A 15,513-nucleotide genomic window follows, 5' to 3' on the forward strand; every position below is an offset into this window, starting at 1 on the left:
TAGGTCGTCAGTCCCTTATACTGTAGTGCGCATCCCTGCCGGTCGATACCGCTGGTGTACCAGTTACACTGTGCATACCTGTCAGGTATAAACTTATTTTAACAAACGTACATGCTACTGCACTACAAAGCCAACTTCATATAACTGCCCATGTGTTCAGGTGTTCATGTACTATTGGCCATTTAATGTAGCTGCTGATACAACTTACTAAAATGCTGATAATAGATGTGTGTGTGTGTGTTGCAGGGAGAAGCTGCATGAGGCTCACTCTGACCTGCAGAAGAAGCGGGAAGTGATCGACGACCTGGAACCCGGAGTGGACAGCAACAGTAAGTTTTTACTTGGTCTATAAGCCGTTGTTCCATTGGGGTGTGCAGTACACTCAGCTCCACAGTCAGTGCAACTCTTGGTAACTTTGATTAATTAATATTTGTTCCAAAAACAAAGAATAAAAAGTGATGCGTGTGCAGTCGCTGCCTGCTTTTTTTCACCAGCAGTATTGGTAACCATCTCTCGTGCACACAGCTTGACCAGCTAGCAGAATCCACTGTTACAGCCTTTCTTCTCCTCAGGCAACCGTTTGCGTCCAGATTTTTGTTGGATATTTCGAATTTCTGTCTTAATTGAAATTTCAACCATGACCCAGTTAGTCACTTTTCATTATCTGTTATGGAATCTGTTCGAAAACCTAGTGAGCTGCCATGCTGTCTACTACCTGATCAGCTGCTTGAGTAGAGAGGATTCTAATAAGACATCGAACTCATAAGGCAGATTATTTAGATGCACTACTTAGACAGTAGTGACTTGAGCCTCCACCCAGGCCTAAAGGAAGACAAGCATCAAGGCTCTTCTCTGTTCTAGCACCCAAGTGGTGGAATACACTTCCTCTGTCTGTCCGAACATCTGAGTCTCTTGCTGTCTTTAAAAAAAGATTCAAAAACCTTCATCACCTTTTTACTAAACACTTAAGTTGACTTGTACCTATTCACTAACATTGTTTTTCCATTTAAAAAAAACAAAAAAAAAAAAACACTTTGGTTCTAAAAGGTTTCAGCAGATTTGTGTTATTTTACTGTTGTTTACTTAAACTTGAGAAATGAAATGTTTACTATGGAAGCACTTCTGTAAGTCGCTCTGGATAAGAGCGTCTGCTAAATGCAGAAAATGTAAATGTACAGTGATTACGTCACCACAGTTTTAACTTACTAAGCGAACACCGTTAGCGTCAGGCTATTCAAACCAACGGGCTGAGGCGGCACAATCCGCTACCATACCAGCTAACGTCTCCCTCAGTGTACCGAAAACGGTTAAACTGCCCCTGACGAGCCCGAATTTGCAAATAAATGACGCTTGTACACCTTTATACAAATTAAACATCAATGATCAATATTTCAAATCAATTAGTATTTACATTTGATAAGAACTCTTTTGTGAGAAAAGTTGTGCTGCATTGAATGCTGGGATTGTCTTTACCGGTAAGGAAGCATCGGACGCTCCCTCGTTATTTAGTCAGATTATCACTCAGAATTAAGGTGCCTCAGTGTAGGATGGCGTAAATTGCATCTATGTAGAGAGATCACTAGATTTTCAGACAGACTCATGGAGTCTGTAATGCCAAATATTTTTTAAAGATTCTCCACTACACTAAACAATTAGGATTGTTTCTATTTTTTTTTATATTTTAAAATTTCTTTGGCATCATTAATATGAAGTATTTATATAGAGAGATCATTAGTGGGGGTTTTTCTCTCACTAAACAGTGTGAGAAACAACACAAGCATAAGTTTAACAGTATTGAAATAAGCATTTTGTTTATAGCCCCACACATCACACCACATAGCTTAGGCTGAGGGTGTTGTCGGCTCTGCTATTGAAGAAAAGTGAAATTGAGGTCAGGTGCATTTTTTTTTTCATCTTTATTGTGCCACAATTCTTGCTTTCGAGTTTCAGGTGGCTTTTGCCAGCATCAGGTTTTTCCGCCAGCATGTGTGAAGCGAAAGTGAGAATCTGGTTTCGAGGATGCTCTGCTGAAGGCTGCAGTTGCAGTGCGTTCATTAAATGAGCTGTTTTTTTAGTCTTGAGTGGAATTTTAACATCTTTTTTTTTTATCTTTGAGCTAAATTTAGTCTATTGAATTAGTCTAGTCAAATTCAACGAGGGCGCGGGGTGGCCAACGTGGACTCTTGAACATAGAATCCAAAAAATACACTGACAAGTATATAATAATGAAGATACTTTGTGTAGAGCGGATTAAAACAAATGGTTAATTAAAGAAGGAGAACAAAAAGTAAATCTGTACACCAAAAATGGATGTATCAATGTGTATCAGTGTACCAGTGTATCAATTTACAGCAATATGCTGCTTAGCTTCATATAATGTATACATTACACTGTATACAATATAATACCCAACAAAAAAGCTCCAGGATAAAGCTTTCTTCATATGTTTAAAATAGGAGTCCAAAAATATTTGATTTGTAATCATAATGTTTGGCTTTGTTGCTTTAGCTATTACTCTATATGGCCAAAAGTATTTGGACACCTGGCCATAAGCTTGTTGGACTTCCAATTTCATAAACAAATAGTGTTAAAATAGTGATCCCTATGTGATATTTTCAGTTATAATAACAGCTGCTCTTCTGTAAAGGCTTGTCACAATACTTTGGACACAAATTCCCACAGAAAAAAGCATTTGTATGGCTGGGCACTACTGTTGGTCAAGACAGCCTCAGTTGATGTTCCAGTTCATTCCAGAGCTGTTCAGTAAGGCTGAGGTCAGGGTTCTGTGCAGGACACTGGAGTTTATTTAAAGCAAGCTTTTCTTTATGTAGGAAAGGGCCTTCCCTAAACTGTTGCTGCTAAGTTGGAAGCGTATAATTTCCTTTATATGATTTATCACACCTGTTAGCAACCCGGGCATCTACACAGACATGATTTTCTGTGTTTTCAGTGGCTGAAGCCCTGTGATTGGATTATTGCTTTGTCCAGGGTATTCCTGCCCTGCTTCCAGTGTTTCTGGGTGGAAACAGACCCACCGCAACCCTGACCAGGATAAAGCAGGGAGGGAGAGGTTGTTAAAAATAAATATATAGGTATTTAGACATAGTATAGTGCCAGCAAAACAGAAAACAGCAGCTCCACTTGGTTTTTTTTTCACATCTGTTGCATATTTCTCCTGCTCTCTCTCAGTGACGAAGAAGATCGATGAACTGCAGGCGAGTCTCCGGAAGAAAGACGAGGACATGAGGCAGATGGAGGAGAGATACAAGCGCTACATGGAGAAAGCTCGCACTGTAGGTGCACACACACACACACACACACACACACACACACACACACACACACACACACACACACACACACACACACACACACTCAACCGTGTGGGGCTTTGATGTACATTTATACGTTTGACGGACACTTTCATTCACAGTAACTTATATCTGGACAAACGGAGCAGCTGAAGGGGCCCAGCTGTGGCAACTGGTCAGAGCTAGAACTGAAACATGCAGTATTCTGATTAGTGGTATTGCTGAGCCAGACATGTTCCGCAATAAGGGTTGCCAAGCCCTCCAAGTTCACATTTTCTGGGATGAAATAGGCTGACTCAAGGAACTTGCCAAACTTCACATAGGCGATAACCAGAGGCGAGCATCAAACCTGGGACGTCAGGGCTGTTCGTCACAGACACAGTCTATTACTGTCTTATCTCTGTATGTCTATTAAACGTACATTATATAGCCAAAAGTATGTAGACATCTGAGGACTTGCTTAACATTCAGCGGTTACTGAATTAGTAATCAGAAGGTTGCTGGTTCTTGCCCCACCAAGCACCAAGTTGCCAATGTTGGGTCCCTGAGCAAAGCCCTAAACCCTCAGCTGCTTGAATTGTTGCTTTAACAGTCTTCACTATTCTCAGAAGGATTTCCAAACCAAAATTTGCAGTGTGTATGTAGGAATTTGTCCACATTTTGTTCAAAGAGCATTTGTGAGTTCATGGTTCTGTGCAGGCTGTGGTGTTGTGGATTGCCCTTACACACGCTTGTGTGTGTGTGTGTGTGTGTGTGTGTGTGTGTGTGTGTGTGTGTGTGTGTGTGTGTGTGTGTGTGTGTGTGTGTGTGGCTGGGCTTAACCATCTGAAATCAAACATTAGAAAGGGTGTCTACTAGAGATGGAACGATCGATCGGCTATAAATCGGTATCGGCCGATTTTTAATCAAAATATGCTATCGGCGATATTTCCCAAAAGTAGCCGATCCGATCGTGTGATATATAAAGATCACGTTAAGCTTAACAACTCAGTGGATTGATCCAGACTTTGAGCTACAAAGCACCAACCATCACATCACTATTCATCAACCATCGTACAGAAACCACAGTGAAAGCTCTTCATGACCTAAAATAACATCATTAACGTTGTGCATCATACATAGTTCAGGATCATCTGCTCTGACTGACAGAAAACTTTTAGCTCCACAGACGGAACGAGTCTGCCTCGGTTACAGATCTGTGGTAATAGCAGTTTAATGAAGCTTTTTAATGTAAGAGAGTCACACAGAATGTTCTGTAGTAGCTGGTGTTTATTTAAAACCACGACATTTAATTAATAATAGTAAACACGGAGAGATAACTGAGAAGAGAAACTTACGCTTCACATAAAATGAATCATGAATCACTTATATCGATACTGTGAACAGAGCGTCTCTCTTAAAGGCACACACACACACACACATCAATGCTTCTGTCACCGGTTTATCTTCACTGTTCGTCCTATTTGTAAGGTTTTTTCAGACTGACCCCCCCCCCCATCTGAATCGGCTATCGGCCGATCGCTCTGAATAGAAATCGGAGTCAAAAACCCCGATCGGTACATCTCTAGTGTCTACATACTTTTGGACATATAGTGTACAGTAGGTAAAGAAATCCCACGTTACACATAAAACACTTTGAGCTGCTCTTCCTGGCAGATGCAGAATCACTAATGTGTGGGGGTGTGTTTCGATTTTTGAACCCCATATTTATCAGCCACATTTTTCTGTGTTTTTAGCTTTGGCACTTCGAGTTGTGCTGCTGTTTACTCAAAAGCCGCGTTCACGCTGCACTTTTTTGTGCAGTTTCAATATTACCGGAATTTTCGGTCCAACCCACGTTTTTGGGCACAACACACACTTACTGTATTTGACCGTGCGTCTGGTACTGTACACGTGCTTTCTTTTACATTAAACGTTAAATATAAACTTCATGAAATATGTCCCGACGTTTTACCAAAGTAAAAATACAACCAGAGAAACGTATTGATTAGGTGGTCTATACCACATTTAACACACTTGTATCATGTAAGGGGGAAGCTACCCCACTATCTGCCAAATACCTGTTTTTATCAAACAAAACTGAGTGGAACACAGACCACAAACACACATCAACATTAAACCAAGCACGATGTATAGACCAAGTTATACACACAAGGTGCCACACCCGAATAACACCTGATAAAAGGAGAAAACCCACCAACCTGTGAAATCTGCCAAACACCTATTATGATAAAGCACATACTGGGGCGCTCAGGTGGGACAGCAGTAAAACATGCTAGCACACCAGAGCTGACACTCGAACTCACCGGTTCAAATCTCAGCTCTGATACCGGCAGGCTGGGCGCCTACACGAACAACGATTCCTCATAACTGATGCAATTTTGATCTCTTCTGGCTGAATGATGGTGCCTGCACAGAGACGGGGGATAATGTGTGTACAGTGTGTTTCTCCATACACAAAGCTGATCCACATATGAATTCTTCTCGTGCAGGTGAAAAGTGTGCTACTGCACACATGTCGAGGGGGGAGTGTGTTAGTCACGACTCTCGGGTAATTGGATACAACTAGATTAGGATACGACTAGACCAAGGAGATACAAGTACACATGCCTGAAACCATAAAAGAAACAGTTTTAACCTCACAGCCATAGAAATGAAAATATAAAATAGCCTAAATTATAAAAACAAGATAAAATAAGCAGACAGAAACATAACACCTATCTTGCCATAAAATGACACATACAGTGTATCACAAAAGTGAGTACACCCCTCACATTTCTGCAGATATTTAAGTATATCTTTTCATGGGACAACACTGACAAAATGACACTTTGACACAATGAAAAGTAGTCTGTGTGCAGCTTATATAACAGTGTAAATTTATTCTTGCCTCAAAATAACTCAATATACAGCCATTAATGTCTAAACCACTGGCAACAAAAGTGAGTACACCCCTTATTGAAAGTTCCTGAAGTGTCAATATTTTGTGTGGCCACCATTATTTCCCAGAACTGCCTTAACTCTCCTGGGCATGGAGTTTACCAGAGCTTCACAGGTTGCCACTGGAATGCTTTTCCACTCCTCCATGACGACATCACGGAGCTGGCGGATATTCGAGACTTTGCGCTCCTCCACCTTCCGCTTGAGGATGCCCCAAAGATGTTCTATTGGGTTTAGGTCTGGAGACATGCTTGGCCAGTCCATCACCTTTACCCTCAGCCTCTTCAATAAAGCAGTGGTCGTCTTAGAGGTGTGTTTGGGGTCATTATCATGCTGGAACACTGCCCTGCGACCCAGTTTCCGGAGGGAGGGGATCATGCTCTGCTTCAGTATTTCACAGTACATATTGGAGTTCATGTGTCCCTCAATGAAATGTAACTCCCCAACACCTGCTGCACTCATGCAGCCCCAGACCATGGCATTCCCACCACCATGCTTGACTGTAGGCATGACACACTTATCTTTGTACTCCTCACCTGATTGCCGCCACACATGCTTGAGACCATCTGAACCAAATAAATTAATCTTGGTCTCATCAGACCATAGGACATGGTTCCAGTAATCCATGTCCTTTGTTGACATGTCTTCAGCAAACTGTTTGCGGGCTTTTTTGTGTAGAGACTTCAGAAGAGGCTTCCTTCTGGTGTGACAGCCATGCAGACCAATTTGATGTAGTGTGCGGCGTATGGTCTGAGCACTGACAGGCTGACCCCCCACCTTTTCAATCTCTGCAGCAATGCTGACAGCACTCCTGCGCCTATCTTTCAAAGACAGCAGTTGGATGTGACGCTGAGCACGTGCACTCAGCTTCTTTGGATGACCAACGCGAGGTCTGTTCTGAGTGGACCCTGCTCTTTTAAAACACTGGATGATCTTGGCCACTGTGCTGCAGCTCAGTTTCAGGGTGTTGGCAATCTTCTTGTAGCCTTGGCCATCTTCATGTAGCGCAACAATTCGTCTTTTAAGATCCTCAGAGAGTTCTTTGCCATGAGGTGCCATGTTGGAACTTTCAGTGACCAGTATGAGAGAGTGTGAGAGCTGTACTACTAAATTGAACACACCTGCTCCCTATGCACACCTGAGACCTAGTAACACTAACAAATCACATTACATTTTGGAGGGAAAATGACAAGCAGTGCTCAATTTGGACATTTAGGGGTGTAGTCTCTTAGGGGTGTACTCACTTTTGTTGCCGGTGGTTTAGACATTAATGGCTGTATATTGAGTTATTTTGAGGGAAGAATAAATTTACACTGTTATATAAGCTGCACACAGACTACTTTTCATTGTGTCAAAGTGTCATTTTGTCAGTGTTGTCCCATGAAAAGATATACTTAAATATCTGCAGAAATGTGAGGGGTGTACTCACTTTTGTGATACACTGTACATGTTAAACATGGCATTAAAATCCAAATAAATACATTTCATGCATTCATACATTATCAAACATATACTGACTGAATTCCCTAAATACTTACATGATTGACAATCTATAGCTAGTTATAACTTGTAGTTTACATTAATTTTGTGTATGTATGGTTTGTGTAAATCCTATTTATTGACATTATTCTCCAGGCCACCCAGGGATGATAAAGGTCCCTGCTGAGTCTGGTTCCTCTCAAGGTTTCTTCCTGTATTATAAGTTTTTTCTTTCCACTGTCGCCCTTGTCTTGTTTAGCAGGGGGGTTTGGTCTGTTGGTCCTGGATTCTGTAAATTTTCTTCGAGACAATGTCTGTTGTAAAAAACTATACAAATAAATCTGACTTGACTCGACAATACCTAAGAATATGAGAAAACCAAGCCAAAATAGAACAATCCTCAGTTTCTGGAGAAGAACTATCTGAAAGAACACATCTAAAAAAGCAAAATACCAAAACCACATTGACCGATATATAGACTAGATATCTAGATTATAGACTGATACAAAAATTACCTTCCCTTCCTGTCATGAATATAACCATTGTGAAGTATTATGTTTGGTGTGTTTTTTGTAGGTGATCAAGACTCTGGACCCCAAGCAGAAGCCCAATCCCGTCCCCACTGAGGTTCAGGCTCTGAAAAACCAGTTAACAGAGAGGGACAGAAAAATCCAGCATCTGGAGGTGAGAAACATGAGGGGAAAGTCGTTCTTCTCCAATATTACTACAGTTACAAAGTTTTTACTGAGAGTGACCCTAGGAAGAATCCATACTCAGGATGTTGCTATGTGTCACCCATTCTACTTTCTCTGTGTGTTTTCATTTTTTGGATGGGAAAGGGTGGGTGGGGGGTTACACCTTGCCCCTTGCCCCTGGGTAAACTCCTCTTAAAAAAAAAAAAAAAAAAAAAAAAAAAAACAGAGGCTACTGCTAACCACCCAGTCTCTTATTTAATGCTTGGTGCAGTTGTTCATGGACACTGTTGGATAACACATTCTCACACTTTAGTTTTACATGTAAAAGCTTTACTCTCTCTCTCTCTCTCTGTGTGTGTGTGTGTGTGTGTGTGTGTGTGTGTGTGTAGCATAACTTTGAGAAGAGTCGGTCAAGACATGATCAAGAGGAGAAACTGGTCATCAGCGCCTGGTACAACATGGTGAGAATCCTCTCTCATATATTTACTTCAAAGCATCATAACTGCACTGTTGCATTAATGCAGTGATCTGTTGCATTGTAATTGCACTGTTGCATTAATGCAGTGATCTGTTGCATCATAACTACTGTTGCAACAGATCACTGCATTAATGCAACAGTGCAATTACAATGGAACAGATCAGCACTGCATTAATGCATCATAACTGCACTGTTGCTTTAATGCAGTGATCTGTTGCATCGTAGTTGCACTGTTACATTAATGCAGTGATCTGTTGCATCATAACTGCACAATTGCATTAATGCAGTGCTGATCTGTTCCATCATAACTGCACCGTTACATTAATACAGCGCTGATCTGTTGCATCATAATTGCACTGTTGCATTAATGCAGTGATCTGTTGCATTGTAATTGCACAATTGCATTAATGCAGTGCTGATCTGTTCCATCATAACTGCACCGTTACATTAATACAGCGCTGATCTGTTGCATCATAATTGCACTGTTGCATTAATGCAGTGATCTGTTGCATCATAATTGCACTGTTGCATTAATGCAGTGATCTGTTGCATTGTAATTGCACTGTTGCATTAATGCAGTGATCTGTTGCATTGTAACTGCACAATTGCATTAATGCAGTGCTGATCTGTTCCATCATAATTGCACTGTTGCATTAATGCAGAGATCTGTTGCATCATAACTGTACTGTTGCAACAGATCACTGCATTAATGCAACAGTGCAATTACAATGGAACAGATCAGCACTGCATTAATGCATCATAACTGCACTGTTGCTTTAATGCAGTGATCTGTTGCATCATAACTGCATCGTTGCATTAATGCAGTGCTGATTTGTTCCATCATGATTGCACTATTAATGCAGCACTAATCTGTTGCATTGTAACTGCACCATTGCTTTTATGCAGTGCAGATTTGCTGAGCTACTAATGTATGATAAATATAATTTATTAACCCTGACATCCCCTCTCTCTCTATCTCTCTCTCTCTCTCTCTCTCTATCTATCTATCTATCTATCTATCTATCTATATATATATATATATATATATAGGGAATGGCTCTCCATCAGAAGGTGGTGAATGAGCGCTCCAGTGTCCCTGGTCAGGCTCAGTCCTTCTTAGCCCAGCAGAGGCAGTTCACACAGGCACGGAGAGGCCTGAGCACTCGCCTACAGCCCAGATAACAAATACACTAGCACATACACTGTGACTTCTTCCTTACATCCATCACTAACTGTTCTGCTGTGAGACTCTGCTGCCCCCCACAGACAGCACCTTCATGCTGATGGCTGAATGCTGAGATGCACCTTTATTTCTTGTGAAGGACATGGTGCACCTCTTCTACCTTCTCTTCTCCAGAGAGGAAACCCCAAACAGGGAAGCTTTTTCTTTATTGCTTTGCTTTTACACCTCCTTTTTGTGAGAGTAATTTTTATTAAGGTCTATTTAAATCATTTTTAAATCACTCTTACCGGTGCACTAACAACAACTAACAAGTCGGGAATCAGGGATTAAACTGGATTAGACATTTTAATCGATTTTTTACATTTAATTTTCTTTCTCTTTTGCTTTCTACTTCTTTTTGGTGTGAGTGTTTTTTTCTCTCATTCTTTTACTACGTTGCTCACTTAATCGACTGATGACACTAATAATATGCATATATTTGTGTTTTTTTATCTTGGTTTTATTTTATTGAAAGCATGTTTTTCCTTATTTTTCACTGTGTATCATTTTAAGTTTTTGTTCTTTTATGTATTTGATTTTTGTGCTGTTTGTAGTTGTAGCTAGTGTTGAACAAAAGGCTTTCAAAGGCTTGAACAAAAGTCCAGTCATGTTGTAGCACCTTAGCTAAAGTATAAACATAAATATAGTAGTATATAATTCACTGTAGATTAAATTGAGCTTGCTGCTACACTGTGAAAGTGTTTTCTTACTTTGTAGGAAAGCACCTACATATAGGTGAACTTTTTTAGATGATCATACCAGAGCTTTGAACTCTAATACTGGTAAGCTTTTTTTATTTGCCAGGTTATGTGTGTCTGCTTGCACGGTCTGAGTTGTGTGGATATGATATTAGACTAGAAATATTGTCTGAGATATAAAAGGCCGAGCATTGTAATTGTACCGTTAGTCCCAAAGCTTTACCTTACATTTAGCCTGGACTGATACTCATCTGCTTTGATGAAAACAAAATGTACACACCAGAAATCTGAACCGATGTAGCAATGTGGAACTTCGGCTAACAAATGTAGTCGGAAGGATGTTTCCTAAAAGTTCATGTTGGCTACTTAGTGCACTACTTGATGTATGAAAGTCTTTTTTGTTGTATCCAGTGTAGTGCATAAAATCATCCCTAAATTTGCAAATGTCTAGTTGCTCAAGTGACCTGAAATATGGATAAACCATTCATTGGTGGTATCAGATTTGTTACTGAACCATTAATTTGGCTTACCGCGTAGATCTTTCCCCAATTTAAGGAGCTAAACACCTGGTATCGTATATCTGGAAATGGTGACCTGGAGGCAATTTAAAGAAGGCTTTCCGATACTTAATCAACATGGGTGCCTTCGGTCCACTTTTTCCAGTACAACAGTATCGGGCGATCAGTGAAAGTTGTTCGTATGCAAATATAGATGCAGAAACCTTGCATATTGTGTTTATATTACTAGACATTGCAGTTGGTATATCACACAATATATATCAAACTAAGTGGTGTCATGATGAAGGACGTCCTTCATTTGTTATGATCGTCTTTAGAAGCTAAAACCAGCATAAACGCCAAAAACAATTGTGGTTTAAAGACCATGTACCTTTTTTTAAAGTATAGTATGTGATTAGCAGTCTATTTAGTTAGTCTCATGACTGAGAGCTTAAAATAGACAAAATTATATATGCTTCATGGTCCAGTAATGAATGATTTTATGATTTAAAATGATTTAAAAATGATTTTGTAACTGGTCGTCACTACAAATTGTTCTACTCTGATACTTTGGTACTAAAGTCACATTTAGGATTAGTGAGCCCCACACTTAGGAGTGTGAAGTATAATGATGATCAGTTGGGTCAATACTCTGCGTCGGGTGTCGTCCGTACTTTTGGGTGATTCTTCGCTGCATAATGTAGCTGATTAAATATTAAAGGTTTTTATCTTTATGCTTGTTTGAAAAACTAAATATTGTGAGAAATACATTTTCATGAAGAAGGACAGTATGTGTGCCTTCAGGTATTGTGGGATATGCTTCCAAAAGTTCAAACAGGAAGCTATGGATGCTTTAGATGTGGGGCGTGTCTTATTTCCGTTAATTGCTGTCGAACAAATTGCTAAATTGGCATCAGCTGAGTGGACTCTTCGCTTGTGATGTTCACTGTACACTCACCGGTTTGCACAAAAGGATTTAGCCATTGTGTTATTGGGCGTCCTATTTTAAAAACAAACGTATTAAAATGAATTGACCACTGTGTGATCTTTACAGCTAGAACAACAGCCATTATTCTGAGAGTCTTCTTACAAGACTTTGAAGTCTGTGGGAATTTGTGCCCATTTAGTTAAAAGATCTGATTTGTATGACTGGGCACTGATGTTGGTCAAGAAAGCCTCAGTTGATGTTCCAGTTCATTCCAGAGCTGTTGAGTGGGGCTGAGGTCAGGACTCTGTGTAAGACACTGGAGTTTCTTTAAACTGAGTTTTTCTTCATGTCTTTATAAAGCTGCTTTGTGCACAGGGGTACAGTCATGCTGGAACTGGAATGAGCCTTCCCTAAACTGATGATGCAAAGTTAGGCATATCATTTCCTTTATATAACTGATTTATTACACCTGACAAACACATTAATTTAATATATAGGTGTGCACTAATTCTTTTGTCTATATAGTGTCTATATATTTGTATCTATTTGTTCTATAATGTCTGTAGGCTGTGTCTCAAATCACATACTATGACCCGATACAAAAGTACTGGACAGACTTGTGCGGCTGTCAGTAGTCCGTTCATAATCAAGTTCCATGGTGTGTGATGGGAGCCACATTTTAAGTTCGTCATCATGTAAAGACAAACAATGCTTAGAAGAGTCTGTGGGTTTGAGACGAAGCTAGAGTCTTTCACACTGAAGCCAGATTACGTTTTAGGTCCCAGGTTGTTCTGGATTACCTAAGACATGATTCTCAACTTCAGTCTGGACCTAAAGATCTTCTGTTACTGGAGAGCTTCATGTTTTCCTCGTCCAACAAGCTCAGTTATGGTTATTGGGGGGCTTAATAATTAATAATGAGCCCATGAATTACATGAGATGTGTACCAACCCTGGTCGAGGGCATTCTGGTACTGGGAGTGTAGCTTTATGCTGAGCGTGTTGCTGCAATTTGTTTTAAAGATGAGTGTCCTTTTTTCTTCTTTCTTTTTATTCTTTAGCTGTGAATGTATTTTCTATGTTATATACGTATATGTTGATAATTCTGATCGACGGAACACGATTTTTTTTCATTTTCTGGTTCCGTAAAAAAAATAAAATCTGGAGCGTTTGAACATGACTACAACCTGCAACATTTCAGCAATTATTTTTGTCTGAAATTCTTTATATATGGGTGTGTGTGTTAAGATGACACTTGTTTGGAAATACTACTACACTACTGAGCACTAATAATGAATGAAGGTACTGAAGGTTTGTGATGTAATTTGAACTCTCACAAGACACTGGAGTGATTTTATGTTTTATGTGATTTGGTGATTATTTCTGTATATCTCGTGTGTTTTTATTTTGTTTTGGGTAAAGTGAGTTTTACACTGTTTTGCACCTTGCAATAAAAATCTCATGGATGAATGGTTCCAGAAAACATGTTTTTGTTGTGTTTTTCCCTGTACAATGCAGATATGGGGGCACACAGCGACTTCAGACTCGACTCTGACGTTTGAAATGACTCGTGACGTGCAGAAAATGACTTGTGGACAACAAAAGTCAGCAACATTAGTTACGTGTGGGGCCAAAAAGTATTTAGTCAGCCACTGATTGTGCAAGTTCTCCTACTTAGAAATATGAGAGAGGTCTGTAATTTTCATCATAGGTACACTTCAACTATGAGAGACAAAATGAGGAAAAAAAATCCAGGAAATCACATTGTAGGATTTTTAAAGAATTTATTTGTAAATTATGGTGGAAAATAATTTATTATATATATACACGTATATATATATATATATATATATATATATATATATATATATATATATATATATATATATATATATATATATGTGTGTGTGTGTGTGTGTGTGTGTGTGTGTGTGTGTGTGTGTGTGTGTGTGTGTGTGTGTGTGTGTGTGTGTGTGTGTGTGTGTGTGTGTGTGTGTGTGTGTGTGTGTGTGTGTGTGTGTGTGTGTGTGTGTGTGTGTGTGTGTGTGTGTGTGTGTGTGTGTGTGTATCATTCTGATCGTGTCATTTTCTGCTCTCTAATAACGCTCCGGCCGTCTTAACCCGCAACCCACCAATGGGTAAATGTTCCAGTTAGCTTCCGGCGTAGTGATGAAGCGTCTCTCCCTACTCCCTCCTCTAAATATAAATCTCACTTAAAATGGTGGAATACCTACGTAGTGCACTTCACAGTAACAGCTAATGTGAATGGAAAGTTCCTACAGAATTGGCACTAATGATCCAAAAATTGCTTTCTGAACCAATCAGACCTTCTGATTGTAATTGTTAGTAAGAAATGCTGTTATTTGCATGTATTTAGTTTGCAGCGTCACACAGATGATGTGTCAATGAAACGCTCGATTGGCTTTCTAACGAGTTCGTGTTTTACTTCACAACCGGGAAAAGTTTGGAGGTTTTTAATTATAGGCACATTTACAAAATAACGGATTATATTCCTAATGGGACACACGGTTATAAATTTAATAGCATCTGGAACAAGGTAAGGTAAGCAGTATTATGGATTTTTTGCTGTGTTTGGGATTTTGGCCGCTGTGCCGTAATTTGCAATGAAAACAAAACGTCAGTTTAAGCTTTTAACTGGTACCTAGGAAAGTAAATGGCAAAATACAGTCGCTAATCAGTTTTTTTTTCTGAACGTATATATTATTTATTTCTACGCTACATTATATATATACAGTATGTTTTGTGTAGATTATATTGACTCGTGACTTGACTCGGACTCTAGCATAAAGACTCGTGGCTTGACTTGGACTCTAGCCTATAATGACTTGTGACTCGACTCGAACTTGTATTTTGTGACTTGTGAACTAGGGCTGGGTATCGCCACCAATTTCCTGGATCGATTCGATTCCGATTCACCAGGTCCCGATTCGATCTTCGATTTTCGATTCGATTTTCGATCCAATTTCGATTCAACACATTTAGGCATATTTGAGTTACTTTAACAGGTTTTGTTTACATATGTACAGATGTTCAGAGAACGAATGTGATAATTGTACAAAGAACACTCATTATTAAAAATATTTGTGTATTTTGTTTACATAAATAATTAATCCAAAACAGAAAACAGTAACATTCAACAGCCAGGTGTATGTTTACATTACATTTACAATGTTGTAGCATGTCAGACAAATGAAATAATAATAAAAAATGAATGTTACTGTTTTCTTCCATTTGTCTGACGTGCT

The 15,513-nt window shown here is 39.5% G+C and overlaps 1 protein-coding gene across 1 annotated transcript in view; it reads left to right on the plus strand.

Annotated features, from left to right (window-relative positions):
* Positions 1–13,730, plus strand: part of LOC134334362 (protein Hook homolog 2-like) — a 40,235-nt gene extending 26,505 nt beyond the window's left edge. Inside the window, exons 19-23 of the mRNA XM_063016634.1 lie at positions 247–329; positions 3,190–3,293; positions 8,307–8,414; positions 8,815–8,886; positions 9,954–13,730. Coding sequence (XP_062872704.1) covers positions 247–329; positions 3,190–3,293; positions 8,307–8,414; positions 8,815–8,886; positions 9,954–10,085 — 499 coding nt within the window. The 3' untranslated portion in view covers positions 10,086–13,730. The remainder of the gene's footprint in view (positions 1–246; positions 330–3,189; positions 3,294–8,306; positions 8,415–8,814; positions 8,887–9,953) is intronic.
* Positions 13,731–15,513: the final 1,783 nt, after the last annotated feature.

Source organism: Trichomycterus rosablanca, chromosome 2 (genome assembly GCF_030014385.1).
Source record: "Trichomycterus rosablanca isolate fTriRos1 chromosome 2, fTriRos1.hap1, whole genome shotgun sequence".
Taxonomy (NCBI): domain Eukaryota; kingdom Metazoa; phylum Chordata; class Actinopteri; order Siluriformes; family Trichomycteridae; genus Trichomycterus; species Trichomycterus rosablanca.